At 40.8% G+C, this 21,284-nt stretch overlaps 1 protein-coding gene across 6 annotated transcripts in view; it reads right to left on the reverse strand.

The window, feature by feature from the left end:
* The window catches only part of GRM7 (glutamate metabotropic receptor 7), a 342,865-nt gene that overhangs the window by 72,821 nt on the left and 248,760 nt on the right, over positions 1-21,284 (reverse strand). For 5 of the 6 annotated variants that reach the window (XM_068907113.1, XM_009681119.2, XM_068907111.1 and 2 more), the window contains exon 8: positions 7,003-7,938. The exons of the other annotated variant lie outside the window; for it this stretch is intronic. In XM_068907113.1, the coding sequence (XP_068763214.1) occupies positions 7,003-7,938 (936 nt within the window). The remainder of the gene's footprint in view (positions 1-7,002; positions 7,939-21,284) is intronic. 6 annotated transcript variants of the gene reach the window in all.

A 21,284-nucleotide genomic window follows, 5' to 3' on the forward strand; every position in this document is an offset into this window, starting at 1 on the left:
CATGAAACATAAAAATATAATGATGACATATCCCTGCATATTATTTCAATGATATAATTTGAGAAAATATAATCTTAGGGGAATATTTAACATGCCCAACTACATCTGTACATAGTTAAAGAGCGCAGATATGGACTTCAAACTTGGAGAGACAATGACTTCTTTTAATCTAACAGTTATAGCTTTGGCAAGTTTCCAAAATGCATTCCTTCAAAAATATTAAGGGCACGGTCACAGGAAGCCATACAGCTGTACGTACTAATAAGCTATGCAAGCCTTCTGAATAAAGTGCCAAATGTTCTTGTGCAGTAATGCAAGGTGTCATTATATTTCCAGGAACCTAAGTGCCCAAGTGGATTCTGGCACGTCTGCTCCATAAAGCAGATAGATTGATATTCAGGTTTGCTGTTAAGGGGATCTAATTTTTCAGTATTACATTCTAGAGGTTCATGGAATTTAAGCAACGGTATATATATATATATGGTAATACTAAATAAATAACCACAGGAGAAGAAAATTTGTGATTTCACAAAGCCTTCATAATCAAAGCTGAACATCATGAGAAGCAAGGATGAAGACAGTGGCAGGAAAAAAACCCAAATGAGACTATTCAAAAAAAGGCAACAAACAGTGATTCCTCCTGCACCATTATCCTGCTTAGGATGCCAACAGTGTACTGAAATTTAGCATTTCTGTAGTCTCTCATTGCACCCTTCCTGTCCAAATTAAAAAATGAGACCATATCCAAAAACTTACTTTAAATATGGGATACGCTTATTTATCTCATCTACCTCCTTAGGAGGTTTTCTTGCAAGTAAGGAGAAGGAAATGGATGAAGCATTCATCTGGGAAGACTACTGCTTCTTTAGGCTTTGCTACTAGACTGTGAAGAGACTCTTCTGACTGCAGTCTGTGAAGAAGCACCCAAGCAGGTGCTCTGTCTGCTCTGAAGGTTTCCACAGAAATACACCTCGTTCTTTTACAATTGCCAATCCTGGTGCAAAAAACCGGCACAAAGATCTTGCTCAAAAAAAAAAAAAATTAAAAAAATTAAAAGGTCAAAATTAATTCCTTTAACCTGAATCTGTCCTGGACTAGGCACAAGGGTGCCCCTCATCATGCTGGGAGCTCAGGGCTAGCGGAGCCCCCAGTTCAGTCAGCCCCTCACCACAAAACCCCTTCTCCCCAGGGTAACCACATGCAAAGGAATATGCTGCTTTGGGCTTACGGACTGGGGAGAGTGTGTGTCGGTTTGCCCAGATGACAACGAAGAAGAATTTCTACTGGTATTGCTTCTGAATGCATTGACTGAGGATGTCATGCATAGATTTGGGAGGTATATTTCTCTCTGCCAAGATATTAAAAGCTATCTTTTAATATTCACTGAATCAGAAATACAACAATAACACTCTAAAAAGCAAAAACAAAAAAAAAAAAGTACTGGAAAGTGTTGTTTATCCTAACAATGAATTGATGATGCAGAAAATGCAAAACAATGTTGCAAGACCTCTACCTATCACACTGATTTAACTCCAGATGCTTTTCCCCTTTCTTTGCTTCATTTTTCTTTGCTTTCAATACACAAGTGTTGCCTCAGATAATCCTCAGAGGTGTAAGTTTTAAAAATATTTACATTAAGAAATAGCAATAATAAAAAAGCAAACTGTTAATGTCACCTAAGAATTGATAAGTATTTCCAAGCTGTGTTAGAACACACCACATGCTCTGTCATGCTGTTTCCCTGCACAACATCTGCAAAAGGAATATAATCAAAACAGAGAACTGAAAAGGTGCAACTTTGTGAAACCGTCTTAATCCAAAATACATCTTCTGAAACACTGCTCAAACGTGAACGCGCTGCCAGAGAACCAAACTTCATGCTGAAGGGCTACCTCGTGTCCTACGCGGGGACGCTGCCCAGCTGGGAGCAGAGCCACGCGCCGCCTCGCACAGCCAGGCCAGGTCGGCACTGGAGACCCTGGCAGTACTAAGTCCTTGTAATGTCACATGTTGTATACGCTTACTCATCGCTGCCTGACATACAGAAGGAGATTCTGAGTTAAAAGCAGAAAGAGACAGCCAAAGTAAAAACTGATTAACAAATAAACAACAAATGGCCAGGGAATAATACGATCGGGGGCAGAGCACTCGGCACAGGTAGAGTGAAAACCAGAAGTTTCCAGAGCAATATGTTCTTCTACAAGCACCTTGCACTCCTTCCTACCCTTTCATTTTTGTACTCCAATATTTTGACTCAATTTGACTTATTGATTTAGTTGTGCTTCACCTGACCTTACAGAGCAATCTGTGCTCTTTTCAAGTGCCACTTTGTATTGACTCCAGCATGAAACTATGACTCCTGTAATTGGCTTCACAGTTCTTTGAGGCCGCTTTGTTTCTGGTAAGACACCCTCACATCCACTGAGAATTTAAAATAGTTTTGTTGTCAAAAACAATTACACCAAGAGAGTAAAGCCAGTGTTTCAGCTATACAGTCTCTCTCCGACGGTACAGCTTAACAGGCTGAGCAACGCCGAGGCACCTTGCCGGGCAGCAGGCAGGGAACAAACACCGCCAGCTCTCCTCCCCTGGCCACCACCGGCACCGCCGCCGAGGGCAATCTGGATCATTGAAGCTGCTCAGAGCTCAGTGGTAAGTGACCTGCTGTTCTCAGAAGGAACTAGCTGGCTCCATATTTAGTGGCTTTCTACCAAATGTATCTTCCAGGAAGGATCTTTCTGAGCAAAGACATGGTATGAGTCCAGTCCCCGGTACTGCGTCACAGTTGCTGAGCAAAAGTTACCACAGTGCTTTAGAATACATGCTAAAGAGTTATAGAAAAACGCAAAAGAAGCCCCTAGACACTTCATGGGTACGACAAAACGGGTAAGTGAATGCTGTGTCAAAGCCAAAGAAACTCAAGCAACGGTGAAACCCTCTAAGTACAAGTATATACCACATCCACTAGAAACAACGTGCAACATGATCACAGGAAGCCTATGAACTGCAACTGAGCGTGTGCTTTTTGAATTTTTTAACTAGCAGACAAAGAAATTGCCTGACTAAATGCAAGTGGTGAAAAGGAGAGGAGTTAACTCTTCTCACGGGCCACCTCACACGCATGCCGAATGTTTCTGGCTCCATCCTGTAACAGCAGCTCTTTGGTAGCTGGCCTTCCTCAAACCCACACCACCTCCCTCCAGTCTGTTGCAAACACTACGGCTTAAATTATTTTCCTCTGATGAATTACCTGCAACATATTTTTATTCTGTTTTTTTTTCACAAGTTATTTTCTACACTGAACAAGAGAAGTATTCTCAATATGCTTCCTACCAAATGACACTATGCTTGCATTTATTGGTAAGATAAAGTAAGTCTATACGATGAAAATTACAACATTATACATAGCACCATTTGTCAGTTTAAAAGATTGGGTTGCATGAGATTTTCAGCAGTTGCAATTTCCATTCTAGTTAAGACCTGTGTGGCTAAGCTTCCACACAATATTTTCCAGACAAAATACCTGGCAGGAAATCACTAGCAATCACAAAAAAGTACAATTCAAAAAAAGAGAGAGAGAGAGAGAGAGAGAAAATAAAGCAAAGAAGTAAAGCTATTGCAGATTGATCTCTGTGTAGACAAGAAGGTTTTTCCGGAGAAGGAAAAAAAACCCAACAAATCCATAGGTATGGCATTCAAATTTGGCACATCCTACTGCTTGAACACATTACAGCCAATATCGGGAATGACTACAGGCTATAGGAGCCAGACGGACCATCTGTTGGGGAATACATAACTATATTCAGCCATTTTGCACGTATGCATGTGGCACAAGTACGACTGTGCTGAGTTCTTTGTTGTACAGAATAAAGGGGCTTTTAAGTATAAGGAATCACAAATAAGCCCTAGCAGTACTCGAGGAGTACTTGCACAACTGCGCCTTCACAAGCAGCGAAGGGCATTCTCCCATCGGCTGACAAGGCAGGCTTGCTTTAAGCATAGAAAGTGAAAGACTATTTACTAGTACCATCCTCTGTGCTCTGCCTGAGATTAATTTAGTAACCGTCTCTTTCGATGTAGTACATGAATTTGTACAAGAATCTCATGCTTTCAAAGCAGTATTAGTTAATTTAGCTCTATGACTACATGGAAATCTAAAACTCTGACTACTAAATGATTTTCAATTCTGGCAGCAGCCTTTGAGATTATTTGAGTCTTTCTATTATCTGGCTAAATCGTTGCAGGCAACACTTTAAATCAACACTTGATTCTTTGCTGCCTGCAGGCCCACAGCATTCCCAGGCAAACACCACAAACTCTACGCTGCACTTGCCGCATCGGAACAAAGTTACACGTGGGCCCCACTGCGTTCAAAGCTGCTTACACTAGTTTTTATCTCTCCCTCAATAGGGAGGCTGAAGGATTTGAAATATCTGTGAGACTTGGCAGACCCCTTTTCCAGTTGAAATTATTTCCCTTCAGGAGGTAGTGACTGCCTGAAAAGCAGAAGTGAGACAATATTTGAGAAACCACACATACCTCCATAACCTCCCTTATATATAAAACCTCTCATACACCTCTACTGGGATACCACTTCTTCCACCAGGGAACTGAGGCTGAAACAAGTTGAGAATCGCTGTATGACAAACTTCTTACGAAAAAGACATGCAGCCACAGTATGGACCTATCTGAACAATGTTTGTCTTACTGAGATTTTATTTCAATAATCTATGACTTTAACACGTACAAATTTGGCAGTGACATCCCTTCTATCATGATACAAAATGAGATATGTTAGCTGGGACCTGAAAGCTGCTCAGTCATACAAAAAAAGATATAATTCTACCCACACTAGTGAGCTTGTCCTAGTCTTACGTTAAAGAATAAATATTAAGCAAAGATACAGGGAGCAAAGGAGCAAGAAGCCAAAGCTCCTTCCTACACAGGAAAGTCCGGGTGAGTGAGTGAGGATTACTGACAGTGCACTACTTAATCCATGCCAAATCTCTGCGAAAACATTTGAAGGAAAATTGCCTTGGCTTTCTGTCTCGATTGTGCACAAGTACACATTTCTGTTGCTTCCTTTTGGCTGGCTGCGTGCCTTCAGAATTGCCTAGCCAACATAAAATGCCAAATACATGGATTAAGGAGGAGCTCTGACTGGCTAAGTCCAGCTCTCAGAGTACAGTAACTGCGCTCATTTTAGAGAGCTGGTAAAAGGCACTTAACAGTGCTAAACCCATACCCTACTTTGGATCATTATTACTCAGTGTAGACATGGCTTGTTTCCATGCCCTTTTAAGAAGATGATGGGGTCATGGCTGGGGAAGGCAACACTTCCTGAGAGCAACTCAGTACAGCCCAATATTTCCATTTCTCTAGGTATTTGTTAAATCACTTCGAAATCACAGCTATCGCCAAACATGATTCAGAGTAGAGTAAAACCAGATCTATAACACCAAGCATCAGCTGGAGCTACTTTGGCAGCAACAGGGAAGTGCAAAAAGGCCCTAAGACACGGGAGGCAATCATCGAAGTTGTAAGGCTTAGTTAATCAGAACTTGATTTAGCCCTACACATTGTAATAGTCGATCAATTTTTCATCTCTTCAGTACTGTTTATTCAAAATGCACAGAGCACCTTTCTAAGGGCAAATCTGAGAAGATTTTCTCTTGCCAATTGAGCTTTGGACAACGTTTTGGAAAATTAATCATACTGTCCTTTTGTTGTTTTTTGCTGTCTTTCTCCAGGGCCATCATCCTCGCTACTAAATACAATGGGAAGAAGGAAGTAACTTTGTCCTTGTCATTTTGGGCAAGGAAAACGCAAGGCTGCTAATGTTTGTGTCTAAATCGTTAATAGCATCAACTGCAAAACACTGGATCAGGTTCCCAGGTAACCGGAACAGTTCTACTAGTTTCAGCAGGGCTGATTTGACTTATCCTCTACTTTTAAATTAACAAAGAGCACTTTAAAATTGATTTCTATTGGCAACAAAGCCCAAAGTCCACCAATTTTTGCATCTTTTCACATGCATGTCTTTGCTCTGCTTGTAGGGGCATTTTTTCCTAAGTGGTCCAGCTCCTTTCCTAAGCTGCGCAGTTTGTCTGTGGATAAAACTGCAAGTTAAGTGCATGCGAACTTTGTAACAAAAAAATAAAAATACAAAGTCATGTTGAGCCATATCCAAAGCCTCTCAAGACCAATGGGAATCTTCCAATTAATTCTGAGATTACTTTGGAAAAATTCATTTTTATAATACTAGAAATAATGGATTAGATCCAAATATTTGGGTGCTTTTTCTTACGTAGTACATTTGTAACATTTTGGACTGGCTCTCAGTATAGGAACTCCACTGGCTTAAATGCAATTGACTTCTGAAGAGAGGCAATTCAGCATTTCACTCCAGGACTCTGGTTACACCCATGCCATGAGCTAGGGTAAGTCTACCTGAGCTAGTTTATCTGTACAACTAGAGCAGACAAAAGTGTCAGTCTAGCCTCAGCATCTGGAGCTCGTGACTGACTATTTACCCTATGGTGCAAATATGCCCTGAGGCTGCTATTTGTGAAGCGGAGCACTTATCAGACAACTACTCACTGCCCTCGCTGCTTAACTCCAGAAGTGCAGACATCTACAAGAGTATCTTTTGACAGATTCATAGCTTAGATCTTGTGAGGAAAATGATTTAGTTAAGAGATGTCTCTCTGGGTGATAGGCAGCTAATTCCCATTTAGATTACTGAAAAGATACTATTGAAATGGATGCAACAACAAAACTAATGGCTCATCTGATTGCTACTGATCATTTGCCAGTTTATCAAATGAATATCCCATCAACTCACTGGAAAAGGAAGGTAGCGCTATATATTGCACAGGTCTCAGTAATGAGTTTAACTGGACAGCTCATTTTTAAATCTGTTTACAGTTAACCTTTAGTGCGTAATTTATAACTGCAACGAACCCTGATATGTCAGATGCACGTTTGCTCATTTTCACCTACCTTTTCAGCTGACTGAGCAGTGCCAAAAAATATTGGAATGAAGGCAAGCCATACTATACAGGTAGTGTACATAGTGAATCCAATAGGTTTAGCTTCGTTAAAATTCTCTGGGACACCCCGAGTCTTGATGGCATACACAGTACATGTAACCATTAGAAGAATGCTATACCCCAAGGAACAAATGATTTGTAGATCCGTAATGTCACATTTGAGAACTCCTCTGGCTTGATCAGGGTTCATAGTTTTCTGCTCATCGTAATCTATGATGATGTTGGGTGGGTCAACTGCAAACCAAATAAAGACACCTAGAAGCTGAACAGATATTAAACTCGACGTGATCGCCAGCTGTGATGTTGGGCTGATAAGCCTAGGTGCTGTCACTGACTTTTTGCCCTGTTCAAATATGCGGTAGATGCGGTTTGTTTTAGTTAACAGGGCTGCGTAGCTGATGCACATCCCCAAGCCCAAGAAGATACGCCGGAAGGAGCATACTGCAACATTTGGTTTGGCAATCATCAGGAAAGTAATTATGTAACAAAGAAATATTCCTGTTAATAGGACATAACTGAGTTCCCTTCCGGAAGCCCGGACAATGGGAGTGTCATTATATCGAATGAACGTTGCCATTACAAAAATGGTGGCAATAATTCCAAGCATAGCCAAAAAGACTGGTATCACAGCCCATGGAGAATGCCATTCCAGCTTGACAATGGGTATTGAACGGCAGCCAGTCCGGTTCTCATTGGGCCGCTCATTGTATGAGCAGAGCAAACAAGTCACCTCATCAGCCTGGTACTGGTACCCATCGCAGAGCTCACAGTGCCAACAGCAAGGCATCCCTTTGACCATCTTCTTCCTCTCTCCCGGTTTGCAAGGCAGACTGCAGACTGAGGACGGGATTTCACGCACTCCTTTACCCCACTGCATTTCCTCAATCTACAAGAAATTTGAAACACGAAGAGGCTGGTTATTTAGACGTCAGTGTCTGACGCTGGGAGGGGATTGAACCCACAACAGAAATAAAGCGAACAGAAAGCTTCACACATAGTATGCTGTACTTTTCAAGAAGCGCAGATGCTAGTGTCCTCCTGTGGAATTATACATGCATGACCGGAGGCGGAAGTGTGTCTCATATAGGGAACAGAATCAGTGAGAAAATGACAAGATCTCCAGTATTATGAGCCACGTAAGAAAGACAAAGTACATAGAAAATATTTATCAATAATAAATATAATAATTAGATAATATTACATTTCAAAGTCACATTTTATTCTGCTTTTGAAATACCACACATGCTTCTGGGAATGCAAATCATAAATGAGTGCATTAAATAAATGGAATGTCTCACTTGTTCTGTAGTCTTAACCATCCTAAACTCTCAAGCATGCGCATGAAGTTTCCCCAAGCGCTGCAGAAAATCAGACTCTCAAGTAATTTCAAAGTATTCTAAACTAAGGCCCTTTCTGCGCATGCATTAAGTTTTCAAGAACTTCGAGGAGGTTTAGAATTGGAGAGCCCTTCAAATACTCTCAACTCGAGCCACCCAAAAGGCTCTAACATTCCCAGTGTCAATTTACTGCACAAAATTCCAAGTCAGCTGCACAGCAAAACTTCAGAGCGGTTCCACTACCTGCTCTGTGCACATGTATGTCTGTGTGTGTGTATGGCTTTTCCAGACATAAAACCTGATCTACTGGGATGTATGTGAATAGGTATTCTTAAGAACAACAACATTTCAGATAATATTTTTAGGTTACTTAAATGCTTGCAAGCTCCACTACTTTCCTCAGGCAACTAAGAAATTCTAAGATGAGCTTCTTGAATCAGTTGTCTGTGATTATTAATGTATACAGGAAGACCGGGATTTGAAGGTCTTAAATTGAAAGGATTAGGTTGCACTTTCCCAGTTTAATTCAAAAGAGGTCCTGTATCTTGCACTTTCCCAATTTAATTCAAAAGAGGTCCTGCATCAACTTGATTTCATATACTAGAAAAGAAACCCAAAGCCATACACTGTTCCAAATACTATACTATCAAGAGACTCTGCTGCGTGTTACAAAAATTATCCCATAATAACAGATATTCTGAAGGTCTGCCACTGCACGTGAAACTTATTAACCTTCAATATTCACAACTTACACAGAAAGGAAAAAAGGCCCATGAACTCTTCTTTCATAGTTTGCTGAGCTGAAGGTATGTAATTTATAAAAGCCAAAGGACTACTAATAACAAAAGAGAATACAAATACTTATTTAATTGTAATGATAAATGGTGGTTAAGTCTTACTGAATGAGCATGCACAACAAGCCAGGAAATCCATTTCTAAACCCGACTGTCACTGCTCCAACTGGTAAACAGCGGCAAGTCCTTTACAAACTTCGAACCGAGTTCCTACATTTTGTGTAATATTTACAAGAAAGCTCAAGTAAACTGACGTGTGCACATAACTTGCTAAACAGGCATGACAAACTAGTTTAGCAAGAAACAGAACCAAAAGATGGCAAGCAAATTGAAATAGGGCTGAGATTTCTAATTGAAACAAGCACAGATTTAGGTTCCCATTTAAAAAGGATGGGAAAGTTTCATGAAAATTCCTTTAAAAAAAACAACTAAGTGACAGTTTACCTGTTCTTTTGGTCTTCTTTTCACTGATTTGTATTATGTCCCTTTAAAAAGAAGTAGACTGAGACATGATAACTATAACTCATCTGTGCTGGTACAATGAGAAATTGTCAGCACTTCGATGCAATCTGAAGCCTCTCATTTATATCATAACTATTATATATAATTGATTTGATGCAATTTTTACAGCATGTATCGATATGAAATAAGGAAAGCATCCTAACTATACACATTTTGATCCAGCCTACAGTAATGAAAAGATTCTCACCAATCTGCATGCTAATATCTCAGAGAGTCACAGAATCATTAATGTGCTATCATATTCCACTGCCCCCCCCCCCCTTTGTAACTATAAAAGGGTGAATTTCCATATTCTCACAAGCATTCCATGCCTGATAGTTGGGACAGCCTAAAGGTATCTTATTCTGTACAGATACTGTGTGCAAAGAGATAAATAGAAGATCAGGCAAAATTATGGAAAGTCCTTTTTCTGCTCTACTGGGAATACACCGTGACAACTCTATATCATTTGCCTCATAAAGATTTGCTACTGTTCCATGCTTCCGGCTAGAAAATTAATAATGAAAAACCACCTGTCAGATAAGTCACCTGGCACAGAAGCCAGGCGCAGCGAGATTGGAATCAGATTCAAACCAGAGACACTTTCCCCACAACGAAAAGAATGTTTCTGAGACTTTTTTCGTCTTTCTTTAAATAAATTATCGTTTCAAAACCTCAGAAATGCAAACAAAAGCAATAAAATCTTCATCGGTGGTTTTGGCTGCCTTAGGATCTAATAATTGTGCCTAACACATCTCTTTCTATCCCTTTTTTCCTCCTTTCTTCTGTTTTGCTGCAGTTTCCTTGAAATAACTTAGCTTTTGAAAACTTGAATCTGAAGACCACTTCTACTCTGACAAGAAATGGTTATATTCAGTCATTTCTTGCATTTATTTAAATCTAAACCTGCTTGTATTTGATGACTTTTTCCAGTATTTTTAGTCATTGCAAATTGGAAACTGCTTGCTTAAAGTTTTTGCTGAATTCAGAGTTTCAGGACCAGGACCATGAAATCCTGAAAAAATAGCAAGGATAACTTTTTTCCACAATTTCTGTAAGAGGATCTTCAAAAAAAAAAAAAAAACAAAATAGCAGAGCATTTAATTCACCACAATCTAATTCTAGCAAGTCAAAGGATTCAGTTAGGGTTCATTTAAAGGGAAATATTTTTCAAACAGTTCATGTGGAAACAAGTAATTTTGGACTCTGCTTCTGCTGTTACTTAAAAAAAAAAAACCCCACAGGTGATCTGAAATGTTAATTTAGTAATAATTTAATGCAATTGATTAAAACATAAAACACTGTCATATTGAAGAGCCTTATGATTTAAAAATACTGTGACTTGAAAAACTCTTCTTCTGCTGCGTCTGTTCCTCTTCCATTTACAGGTTAGAGCAAGAGCTTACGGCTCTCCTGCCCGTTTCAACTAATGGTGTTACGATTCCCAAAAGAAATGTAAGAAATAGGGGTTTTTACATGTCCAAGAGCAATTCACTAAGTATTGGAAGGCACTGGACCCATGTTTTATCCAGATAAAGTGCCTTCATTTCATTGTCACAAAGAAACGTCTTTATCTTTGTAATTTGCCAGCCTTTGGGGCCCCGTGCTAGTTCCCTTTCAGCAGCCAGCCTCCGACGCAGCGTGGCGGGGGCACGAGCTGCAAGACTGGCTTGTGCGTTTCTTTCTTAATGTTTCCATTAGAGAGACACGGTCACATCGCTGTCAGCTTTGGTGTGCTCCCGCTCCCTGCCCAAGCTGTCGCTGATGGCAAACTAACGGTATGAAAGGCTGAGCAACGTTCAGGGATATAAAATGCAGAGTAGCAGTCTGCCATGACGACTCTAAGCTTTATGTGCATTATCCCTCCTATTTCTAAAGGAGACAATTGGCAGAAAGTAGAATGGTTTTGTGGATAATGATTTCCAACACAGTTGTTTTAAGGTGCAACCAAGCTCATTCTGTGATCCCGTGATATGTGCATTCGCTATGTCTCAGCCGTTTTTGCCTTACTATCAGAGTACAAAGGAAAACGTGGAGGGAAAAAAAAAACATGAAATGGACAGAAAATAACAGGAGATAAAAGACGAGAAAATACACAATACTGCTCAGAGAAAGCTTGCTCTAATGAAATGTACTCTGTCTCCCCCACAGTACTCTGAAGCACTAAGTACTGGCACCAAATGTATCCGATGCATCTTCGACACTTGAATCACTTCACTGTTGCAAAGGTTTTGAGTCTGGTGCAAGTATGTGCACAAGGATGCATTTATTTTGAGAAAGCGGAGGCTGAATTCATTACCTAATTTCTCCTGCGCTTATGATCCCCTGGTTATTTTTTCGATAATTTTATCTACTTTAACTCAGATATTTATGATGGATTCCCTTAAGCACACACATGAAACAATACTCTCTTTGCACCTGGCCTGCCTGTGTCCTGGAATGGTTCGGGGCAATGAAGAGCTTGGTTCAGACAATCCCTCCCCTGGAGCAGAAACGGCTTTGGAACAGACAGGGAGGTCCACCTTTCCTGGGCAATGAAAACACTCCTCGCTCCTTTCTTTTCGGGGAGGGGGGGGGGGAAAGAAAAGAAAAGAAAAGAACACCTATGAACTCTCTGCCTGGGCTGGTTCTTCTCCTCGACTCATGAATATTTGAATTTTAGTTTGCACTAAAATTTTGTGTCTTTAGGTCAGACTGCATCATGTTTTGTATAAGCCACTGGAGAAGATGCAAACTGGAAATACCAATCCTTTCCCATTCACTCAGCTGAAACATGTAGATGTTTACAGCCATAAATACAAATATGCAGAACTGTATGGCTGATTTTCACCAAAAAACCCCACTGTAGCTACATGTGACAACTTCATGACGGTACAACTGTAAATATGAATAACAATTTATCACTAGAGTTTCAATTTTATTTATTCCTCCATTCCAGTACTTCATTGTAATGGGAGAGTGATGAGCAAAAGTCAATTCCAAATGTACCAAGCTAAACATGCCAGTGACACATTTCGGAGAGCGACAACACGTTAATTAACTTATCTACAAGAGGAGGCTTCCCAGGAGCACTGAACGCTCTTGGCACAGGAGCTATCTCTATGGGTCTTGCTGCACTGAGGTGGTTTTAGCAATTAGCTTCCATTTAAAACTTCATGTTCTCATCAACTCCAGATACCCTGCACACAGGTTTCTATATTAAATTTTCTCTCTCTCGTTTTAATCTGTAGGCAAAGCTAGGCGTGAGCACTACCAATACTACAGCCATAAAGGAGACAACAGTCATAAAAATGCTTCTATTAAAATAGTTTGCTTCTCTGTAAATTCTCAAAAGTACAGCTACGGCCAGTGTACTCCTGCTTCAGAACTGGAAACCTTTTCGCGTGGCTACGTCAGCTGCTGACTTCCCACTTCCAGCCATTTCTTAGAGCCGCCAGCACTTCTGCTTTCAGTGTGTTTCCCTTGCTGTTGGTATCCAGGGAGAGGGCGACTGGCACGCTTCTCCTGCCGGCCTCCCCGCCAGCCTCCCTTCCCCCCTCCTCCCTCGCTGCCCGCGCACCGGGCGCTGCTCAGGGCACCCGCGGGAGATGGCCAGGGCCGACAACGGTGCCCGGGCCGGTGACCAGCACTGTCCCGAACACCTGTGGGGAAGCGGTGCGGAGGCTCTGCTCCTTCTCACAGGCTGCACGTTACACCTCTGGTCTGTATTACTTGTTATTTTGCTTTCTGGGTTCATTTCAAGATGCTAATTTTAATAAATAAGGCTGCAAATTAGTTTGGGCCCTTGCTCCTTGAAAGACTGCCCCTCTGCTCACCTGGGACCACAGCAGTTAGAATTAGTTAAGGGGACCAAGCTGGTGCTCATGTAGTTTTTGGTGAGGGACCAAAACCAAAGCAAGAGAGACTCAATGGCTTGCACAAGGTCACAGAGGAAGTCTGTGGGCTGGGACTGAATTCTGCGCTCTAGAGCTCTTGTTCAGTGCTTTCTCCACATGCCTGTATCTCCCATGACTTATTCTCTCCCCAAGGCGAAGACCCTTTTTGGTTATGGGTTAATTGTAGCTCTTCTTCCCAAGCTCTCTCAACTTCTGCATATTGCCCAGTCCATAAATGCTTCAGGCATCAGCTAGAACTACGGGATCCATTTCTAATATAAATTCTAATTATGTTCACTACCAAATACACATTAAGAAGAAATGCTTAGTCTCTCTCAAACGGCCAAACATAATTGTTCATTTTAATGAATAAAGTAACTCAATATATGTGTATAATTTAAACATCATTGCTTTTTTTCTCCCCATCACAAATGTTCCTATAATAAGCTATTTGTTCTGAACTAAATTGTTTCATGCAATGTTTGATTAAAATAAAAATTAGTACAAAAATAATTACATTAGTGATAATTAACCTACTCAGAAAAAAAAAAATCCACTGTCCCCGATAGGACTTTCATAGCAACTGTGCCATTAATTTCATGGACATATTAGAAAACAATTGCTGAGGATTGCTCTCAGATTTATTGCTACCCTACAGACTGCTTTTAAACTCTACTTACCAAGTCAGCAATTCAAACAGGTTTTGTATATTCAACTTCACAGACAGCAATATTTGCATGACTTAGCTCTTAGGGCTTAGCTATTAATGTCTTGTAATTAGTTTCTAAATCCAGGGCTTTAAAATGACAACGGTTTCAAGCTAAGAATATGTCAATAACGCATAGTCAATAAAACCTTCTGCAAAATATCAACTAAAATCTCTTAAATAGATAACAGAGATAAAACAATCTACTAGATAAAGATGCAAATCTACTCCAATAAACTGCCCATGTATTTCAACCGAGGTGTTTTTATCTCATACTGTAACTCATTTTAACTTCATTGCCCAGTCAGGACTGACTGAAAGGTCCTAATAAGAACTTGGAGATGAGAAAAATGAGGGAGGCAAAAAATCTCAATGATTTTGGATGGTGACTAACAACTACTTGATTACAAACAGCTCAGACTCACAACAGCTCAGACTTACAATATTTTCCGGATAGCACGCACACCAGAAACAGGATACCTATCAAAACTGATGCTCAGTTTCTGTAAGGATATTTTTTGCTACGAGAAAGCTCCAGTGGACACCACTAGAGCCCTAGGCACCATTATTTATTCCAGGGGAACACTGACCAGGCCATCAGCAATCTGATCGTGAATTCTGCAGCTAACCACTGCATCATAACATCTTTTTCTTCCCTGCACTTTGAATGCAATTCCACAGGAACACTTTACCTCCCTTGATCTCCTGAGAAACTTTAATGCTGGGGTCAGGATTTTCTTCTTTCTTATTAGCTAGCACCTCTACTCTTTTGAATGAAAACACCACTACTTTGCAATACTTCCTGCTCCCTGCTCTTAGCTGAGGCAGCTCGTTTTCTCTCCATCCGTAACCCTCCCTCTGTCCCACTGCATGAAAGGGAGCACTCATGCCCTCTGTTGTGCCGTACAGATTTTAAATGACTTGTCTGTTATGCCGCCAGAGGGGTAACTTGTCGTGTACCATCTTCCTGACTCTACAGGAGACATTTTTGTGCTAGTAAATACTCTTAGTTATCTTGTGGCACTTTTAAAGAAAGTAAGGTTAGAAGGAACAGTAAAATCTCCTATGTTTCCCTGCTCTATTGTACTGACAGTGTTAAATCCTTCTGATCTATTTTCTTTGTGAACAGAAGTTAAATGCCCTTATATATTTTTAGTTCTGGCTTCTCTTACCACTGCTTTTTTTTTTTTGTTTTGTCCTATTGTTAAAGTGACTGCCACTGGAAAAGGCATCGACATGTCCATAAAGAAAAGACATGACCAGGAAATCACAACTTTCAAATTGAAGGTAACGGGAAACTCATTGGTTCTCAAAATCTTCCAGCTAAAAAACTTGCAATTTTTTGTTGTCAGTACAAATCAGAAGTGCTATCAAGAAATCTCGACAACATTCCCATAATGGCCAGCCCCTCCTCTTCACACCTGATGATTCAGATGATTATTAATAAGCCTTTCAGGAACAAAATGCTCTGAATGATTCGAGGCTCAGTCTTATCCAGAAACTGCATTGCTCCCAATTTCCTCCTCTTACTTTTCCTGTGACAGTTCCTCAGAAACCCAGCTGTGGGGCAGGGCCCCCGCGATGCTACGTGCTTTGTAAACACATACAGAAAATAAGTTTCCTTACAGCTTTCATAGGACTTAGGACCAGCTTGCGGGTTTACTCTGGTGCAAAAAGCATGTGGAAGTTGCTAGGATGAGAAGTGTGGCACGCTCCACAGGTGTGTGAGATGGTGCTAGGGTGTTAGACTGGCCGTGAAACCTGCTCTCCTTTTTTTTTTATTATTATTCTTAGTGTCTTCTGGGATAATATGTCAATGTTTCACAGTGTAACCGGTGGAGGTTTCAATGAAAACATCAGAGGTTGCTTTTTTAATCTGCATTTTTCTGTTGTTAGAAAGTTTTAATTTCATCACCTTGCCGCTTACTCAGAACTCTGCATAAAAAAACCCCTGAATTTTAAGTCTTTCTTTAACATACCAATAAACATGCAGACCTCTGCTCTCTTTGGCTTACCTGAGCTGGCGGTATGGTTCTGGTGAAAGAAGGATGCTACCCAAACAGCCAAAGCACACGTGAGGGCCTGTGACCTTATCCAGACCCATTGCTGTATTTCATTTCCAAGGTATTTTACAGATATTGAGATAGAGAAATAAATGAAAAATGCTAAAGAACAACTGCTGAGCAAGAAGGGAGAACCCAAAGACAGGGAACTTTTCCTGCGCTCAGAAAAGCGAGCAATACTTCCTCCCATCCTGCAATGTTGACTGCTTCCCTAGTAAGTAATATCTTCAGAGGCAAGACAGGAGAGGTTCCCACCCACCCCATTCTTTTTGCAATGAATTTTCAGCTAAATATTACCTAACAGGGTTAAAAATTCCACTGGAACTAATTTTGGCAACCTAGAGTAAAGGATAGTGAGTATTTGAGTACAGGTATAAAACCTGCGCAAAACTTTGATTCAGACAGCGGCGGAACGGTGAGATTCTGGAATTGTGTAAGCACAAACAATTCTCACCCTCATTCCTTGAATTTTCTTATCCCAGTGCTCGCGAGCTTTAAGGTCTCGCAAACGCTATTTACCAGGGGCCTTACTCCACTCCCAGGAAGTGTCAGTTCTTCCCAGCTCAACTGTCCCATTTCCACCAGCCCCCTTAACTGGTTTAACTGTCGGCCTGGCTTAGTTTTAGACCTGACCATGCTCGCTGGGATGCTGCAGGAGACTTGCAAAAAGGAAGTCTCTACTGAGCATAGGGAAAGCACGATTCTTCAAAGTCCTTTAGCTGAGCCTGATGAGGGCAGCAGCTTTTAATGGTCATAATCAAAGGCAGCACCTTGCCATAAAGGCTCTGCTCACATCCTCGATTCAAAACATCACTTTGGCAGCATTATTAATCATTGATCAGAAAAACAATATGATTATTTCTAGATTCAATCTCAGGAACAGGCAGGTATTTTTGGCAATTTTTTGGCAAATATTCAAAAAAAATCTCAGATATCTGTTCAGAGGCAAGATCATTGATTAAATATTTGCGGTGACTGACAGAACTGAAAGCATCAGGCATGTTCTACTGGTCAGTGATACAATGGCCGTCTTTCACAGCACTGCCCAAATGCTCATTCTAACAACTGAGCACCAACAAGTTACAGTGAGAGTACGGATTTCCTGAACAGTGGCTTCTCCAACCCAGATGCTCGCACGCCATGCAGCAAACGCGTGGCAGGTTTACATGTTTTCAAAGCACTCACACCTTGCAGTTGGTTAAGAATGCATTCACTGGTAGTTATGCAGACGGACGGAGTAGCTAAAGCACTGTCCGTGCCTCTTTCCCATCTTATAGCCCAGTACTTTGCCCATACCGTCAGCCATGCAACCCCAAAAACATCAGTCCAATACGCTGGAACAGACCAACACACACAAAACGTTGAGACTTTACTCAAACTTCTGTGAAGGGAGATTCAGCTGCTACCATTTTCAATGACCAGCAGCTGAAGAGCGCTCAGCAGTTCACCAAACTGAACTGATCTCCATTACCATCAGCCTTGTTACACTGCTGCACTGAACTTCAAAACCATTATCGCGTTAGACAGTCACACAGCATCTGCTGTTAGAAGGACATGCAAGCAACACCACTGCACGCTAATCACGAGAGTTCATTTTACTTTAAAACAGTTGATCTGCCACTCAGATACTTCTTAGAAAAACTAATTGTAGGCTGTGGGTCAAAAATACTCAAGTCTTGACAGAGCTAATATTCCTGTAAAGAAGTGAGTACATTTCTTCCCGATTAACAACTGCACAAACTCTGAGTAGGAATTAAGAGTTTTTCACTCAGAGGTACTTAGAGCAGATATGCCTCAGTATAGTCACGCAAATTTAGGCAAAACAGTCAATTAAACAATATCAAAATCTTTTTTAAAATTGTGTTTTTTAATAAATGTGAACATGAACAGAATGGTTAAGGAAACCCGCCAAGCTCAGGGTAAGTGTCACTGGCAGAATTTGTAAGCCGTAGACCGCAGCCTGAAAAAACTTCTATTCATCCCACTGATCACAGGCTGCACTTTTGCCAACTCCTGATGTTTCTCTGATCACATATAACAGAATAAAATTCTGCTGAATTAAAGGAGCAATTTACAACTCTTCCAGCTACTAATTGGGACAATGAAAGCCGACCTACAAAAATAGTAAGTCTGGACATCCCTTAAGCATTTTATGCTTTTTTGGCATGAGCTTGTCCCTTAGTGTCATGATCTTAGAGGAATTACAGCTGAAACAATGAAACCTGGCACCTTTGAGCAATAAGAACAGTCTGTAATGAGGAACCTACTCCTTCATAGCGACAACAGGTCCCGGTGCCTGACTCTCACTGACCATTGCACGCAACTCAATTGCGGGCCTCTCTCGACCTATGCAGGACTCAGCAGACGAGTTGTGTCCACAACCATCCTGTACACATCAAATTAGACTAAACTTTGCAATACAAATGGTCTGATCACAACAGGATTCATTTACACTGTGATACAAAATACAGAGGAAAAAGATGAAAGATTTCCTTTCAAAGTGAGGTGGCCCAGTTACATACTCATATAAGAAAAAACGTTCAATATTTTACTATTCTGCTGGAAAGAGTCTTAATGAAGTTCCAATTCAAAGTTATTTCAGATCTTAATTTTCTACTGTATTTAAAGATGGCTGGACATGTTTGCATGTATCTCATTTCAAATATAGCCACATTGCAGCTAGAATAAGAAACTTAAATATCAGAGGTAGACAATAAATAATTAGCTAAGGCTGCCTCATGTATGACTCTTAACAGAGAATGTTAAAATGGTCTAGCTGACTCCCACGCCGTTTTCCATCCAAAGATCTCAAAGCGTTACACAAATGCAGTAGTACCTGCTAAGTAGGAAGAAGGAAACTCTGATATCTTGAAAGTGAGCTGAAGGATCAAAGGCAGCAGCACTCACAATTTTCAGGCTGTGACCACTGACTCTTAACAGAATGCCCTACACATCTGAAGTTATGTACATGCTCAGTGCATATTTCAGAGAATCAAGACTAAAGGGATTCACTGTCCAGCATGAGGAGAAATCCTCAATGCAAGCTACCAAAGCAGCTAAACCTACATCAACATTAGGTCAATGTGATTGCCTAGCTATTTAAGTGAATACTTGAAATTAAATGCTCATTTCTGATATGTCTGTAATGGCCAGCAATTTGCAAGTTCAAGCCCTGAATTACAAGCTTGCATGGCAGCAGCACATCTAGGAGCAGAATCTAGGAGTTCTGATTTTCTCCCGAAAACTCCTTTACGGAGTTATTTCTCATGGTAGAGCCATGAGTTAACCCAAGCTCTCAGAAAAGGATTAGCCGTTTATGTTTATTTATCTCTGCTTAGGAGTTAACAACTTTTATTTCCGATATTTATGGTTGTGAAAAATGAGCATGTCCGCCAAATCTGATACACTACTTTCAAAATGGAAAAGGCTAATAACTAGAGATGTACCAAATGGCATGTGTGTAATTTGGATAGCATTTATCCTGAAGTGCCTGCCAACTCAAAAAGCTTTAGCTTATTTATCATACTAATTCCCAAACTGATTCAAAGTATTTGCTAGTCAAATTATTTGGTCCTGGTTTTCTCCTTCCAAAGGATCAACATCAACGGCACAGTGATTCTCCCATCATGTCTAGTTTGCATGGCATAATGACACACAGGCCAGGGAAACATGAGGAAAGAAATATAAAATTCTGAGTGAAACTCTTCATCTCATTTCTCTAGGACTGAATCGGATGCTGCAGCATTACTAAAACTGTTAAATTATCTTCCTCAAGTTACACTCGGTCGATCAGTCCATAAGACTACTACAGTCGTCCACAGAAAAGTAGCGTCGGCTGACTGGAACTCCGTTATACTTCATTTGGGGATACTCTTCCATCAACACTGTAGTCATGTCTTGCTGATACAGCACAAGGAAAGGAAATGGAAAATGATGTTGCTCATGACAGACAGTTACTAAAAGGGAAGTTGGATGAATACTAACATTAGAAGCTACTACTACTTTGAAACTGCTATATGAAGTACTGATTTGGTCTATGCTTTGAAAGGTAGACAGAACTGGCACATCCCAGCAGTTAGACTAAAACAGCATGTAAAAAAAGCCCGTAACACAGGTTGAAAATGTATTTAGTATGCAAATAAATACCAATAAATATAATGGCCTTCCAATCCCACCCTCCCTACCAATATGATGTTTGTGGAATTTCCACAAAAATACTGCAAATAAATTCAGTTTTTTGGTTTTGATTTTTTTGTACATTAACCTTGCAAAGCTAAGGCATTTTGCTCCTCACCATATTTTTCTGCATACTAAAGCAGTAATAACACAACACTTTGCCTTCTTTCCCCGCTATCCCCCTTCCATCTCTTTCCAAAGCAAAACAGGGACTGGATCGGATAACTTATTTCCTCCCATTGAGTGTCCTAAGTATTTAGTGGCAACAAGTGCTGCTACCTACACGCTTTCTTTCTAGCGCAGTGAATCTTCTTTCCCCAGTCCTTCCCAGGAGTAGGGTCATGACCTTGCTAAAAACGTGCAGAGCATCCCTTTGTGCATCCCCTCTCCCTTCCGCCCCTCCCGTGGCCGACGGCTGGTGTCCAGGCCATCATGTAGGAAAGCAGGAGGATTTGGCTGCCTCCTGCGGGTGAGGAGGAACCACGCGCAAAGCTCCCATGCTGAAGGAGCCCAGACCTCTAAACTTCCATGTAACGGTCAGAGAGGAGAAAAGCTTGTACCATCTTTTACAGCTGCATTTTTGAAGGAAAAAGGGTCCAACTTTTGCTTTAGAAAAAGAAGGTTTAAGTACCTTATTCGTGGGACCAGATCTTTAGCCACAGCTCAAGCATAAAGATGGCTCTTCCTGCTGCCTGAGAGAGGTGTCTATGCCCTGGAAACGGAAGGGATTTCAGGCGCGTTTCTGTCCTCAATTTAACTTACTAGCTTACATCAAGCATG

Source organism: Struthio camelus, chromosome 14 (assembly GCF_040807025.1).
Source record: "Struthio camelus isolate bStrCam1 chromosome 14, bStrCam1.hap1, whole genome shotgun sequence".
NCBI classification, from domain to species: Eukaryota; Metazoa; Chordata; class Aves; order Struthioniformes; family Struthionidae; genus Struthio; species Struthio camelus.